Below are 1210 nucleotides of genomic sequence, written 5' to 3' on the forward strand. Positions count from 1 at the left end.
GGCTCGGGCACCTTCCAGTCCAGCTTTCGGCCCTTCTCGTAGAGCCCCTTGAGCACCTTCCGGAACTCCTCGGGCTCCGAGCCCTGCGGGCTCAGCTCCAGGTACTTGCGGTAGAGCCGCAGCGCCGTCTGTGCGTCCTCGATGCTGTCGTGGGTTTCTCCCTGGATCTTCAGGTCTGGGGGGAGACCCCTCGGTCAGGGAGAGGCCTGGTGGGGACCCCCGGGGGGGTTTATGCCCCTGCTCCCGCCCCTCCCGGATCCAGGAGCTTGGCCACTGACCCAGGAAGTACCAGGCGAGGAAGCGCAGGGAGATCATCCTCTTCCTCGGGATGTGGAACAGGTACACGGTGTCGATCACCTGGTCCTTGGGCACCTGGAGAGCAGAGGGGGTCCTGCTGCCAGGGCAGGGGGGCTGCCCCGGAGGGGAGGGTTTGCACAGCTCCTGCCCACAGCCAGGGGAGGGAGGGGGCTCAGTGCTGTCACCATCAGGTTGATGACACGGAAGTCCTTCTGCAGCCCGTGGCCCACAAACTTGACGCCCACGTCGATGAGGAAACGCAGCTTCAGGTAAGTGGATTTGAGGGTGGTCAAGTGCTTGGAGGAGATCTTGGCATCCAGGTCTCCCGGCTTGATCCCGGAGTACTGGGTCAGGTAATCCACCACCTGCAGAGACCAGGGCCTGTGGAGGTGGGCTGGGAGGGCTGAGGGGCTCAACCCCCTCCCCAGTTCGCCTGCCAGCAGCCTGGGCAGGGGGCTATCACTGCAGGTGCCCCTCCATGGAGGGGGACAACAGAGCACACGGGTGTCCAGGTGAGGTCACCACGGGGGACACAGGTGTCCATGGGGAGCACCCAGGTGTCCATGGGGAGCACCCAGGTGTCCATGGGGAGCACCCAGGTGTCTGTCACCACGGAGAGCACAGGTGTCCAGCTGAGGTGACCTGTCACCAGTACAGTGGGTGCCTGTCCCCCCTGGGGGTCTGGGGAGCTGCGTGAGGCCAGGTGGGTGCCCCATACCTGCTCCTGGGTGGAGATGTAGTCATCAATGAAGGGGACCCCCTCGTTGGGGCCCTGCCCACGCACGCAGGTGATCCGGGCCACCGACATCTGGCTGGGCTTGATGGTGGATTTGGTGCCATCGCTGCGCAGCTCGGCCTCCTCCTGAGACAGGGGACAGGGGAGGTGGTGACCCTCCGTCCCCAGCCCCAGAAT

At 65.1% G+C, this 1210-nt stretch overlaps 1 protein-coding gene across 1 annotated transcript in view; it reads right to left on the reverse strand.

Annotated features, from left to right (window-relative positions):
• Positions 1-2: 2 nt before the first annotated feature.
• The window catches only part of PAN2 (poly(A) specific ribonuclease subunit PAN2), a gene marked incomplete at its 3' end in the record, with an annotated part of 10342 nt that continues 9134 nt past the window's right edge, over positions 3-1210 (reverse strand). The window contains exons 18-21 of the mRNA XM_029958881.1: positions 1016-1159; positions 483-662; positions 279-372; positions 3-175 (exon numbers count right to left, since the gene is read on the reverse strand). Of these exons, the coding sequence (XP_029814741.1) occupies positions 3-175; positions 279-372; positions 483-662; positions 1016-1159 (591 nt within the window). The remainder of the gene's footprint in view (positions 176-278; positions 373-482; positions 663-1015; positions 1160-1210) is intronic.

The sequence above is a fragment of the Manacus vitellinus genome, unplaced genomic scaffold, assembly GCF_001715985.3.
Source record: "Manacus vitellinus isolate BGI_N305 unplaced genomic scaffold, ASM171598v3 scaffold_178_pilon, whole genome shotgun sequence".
NCBI classification, from domain to species: Eukaryota; Metazoa; Chordata; class Aves; order Passeriformes; family Pipridae; genus Manacus; species Manacus vitellinus.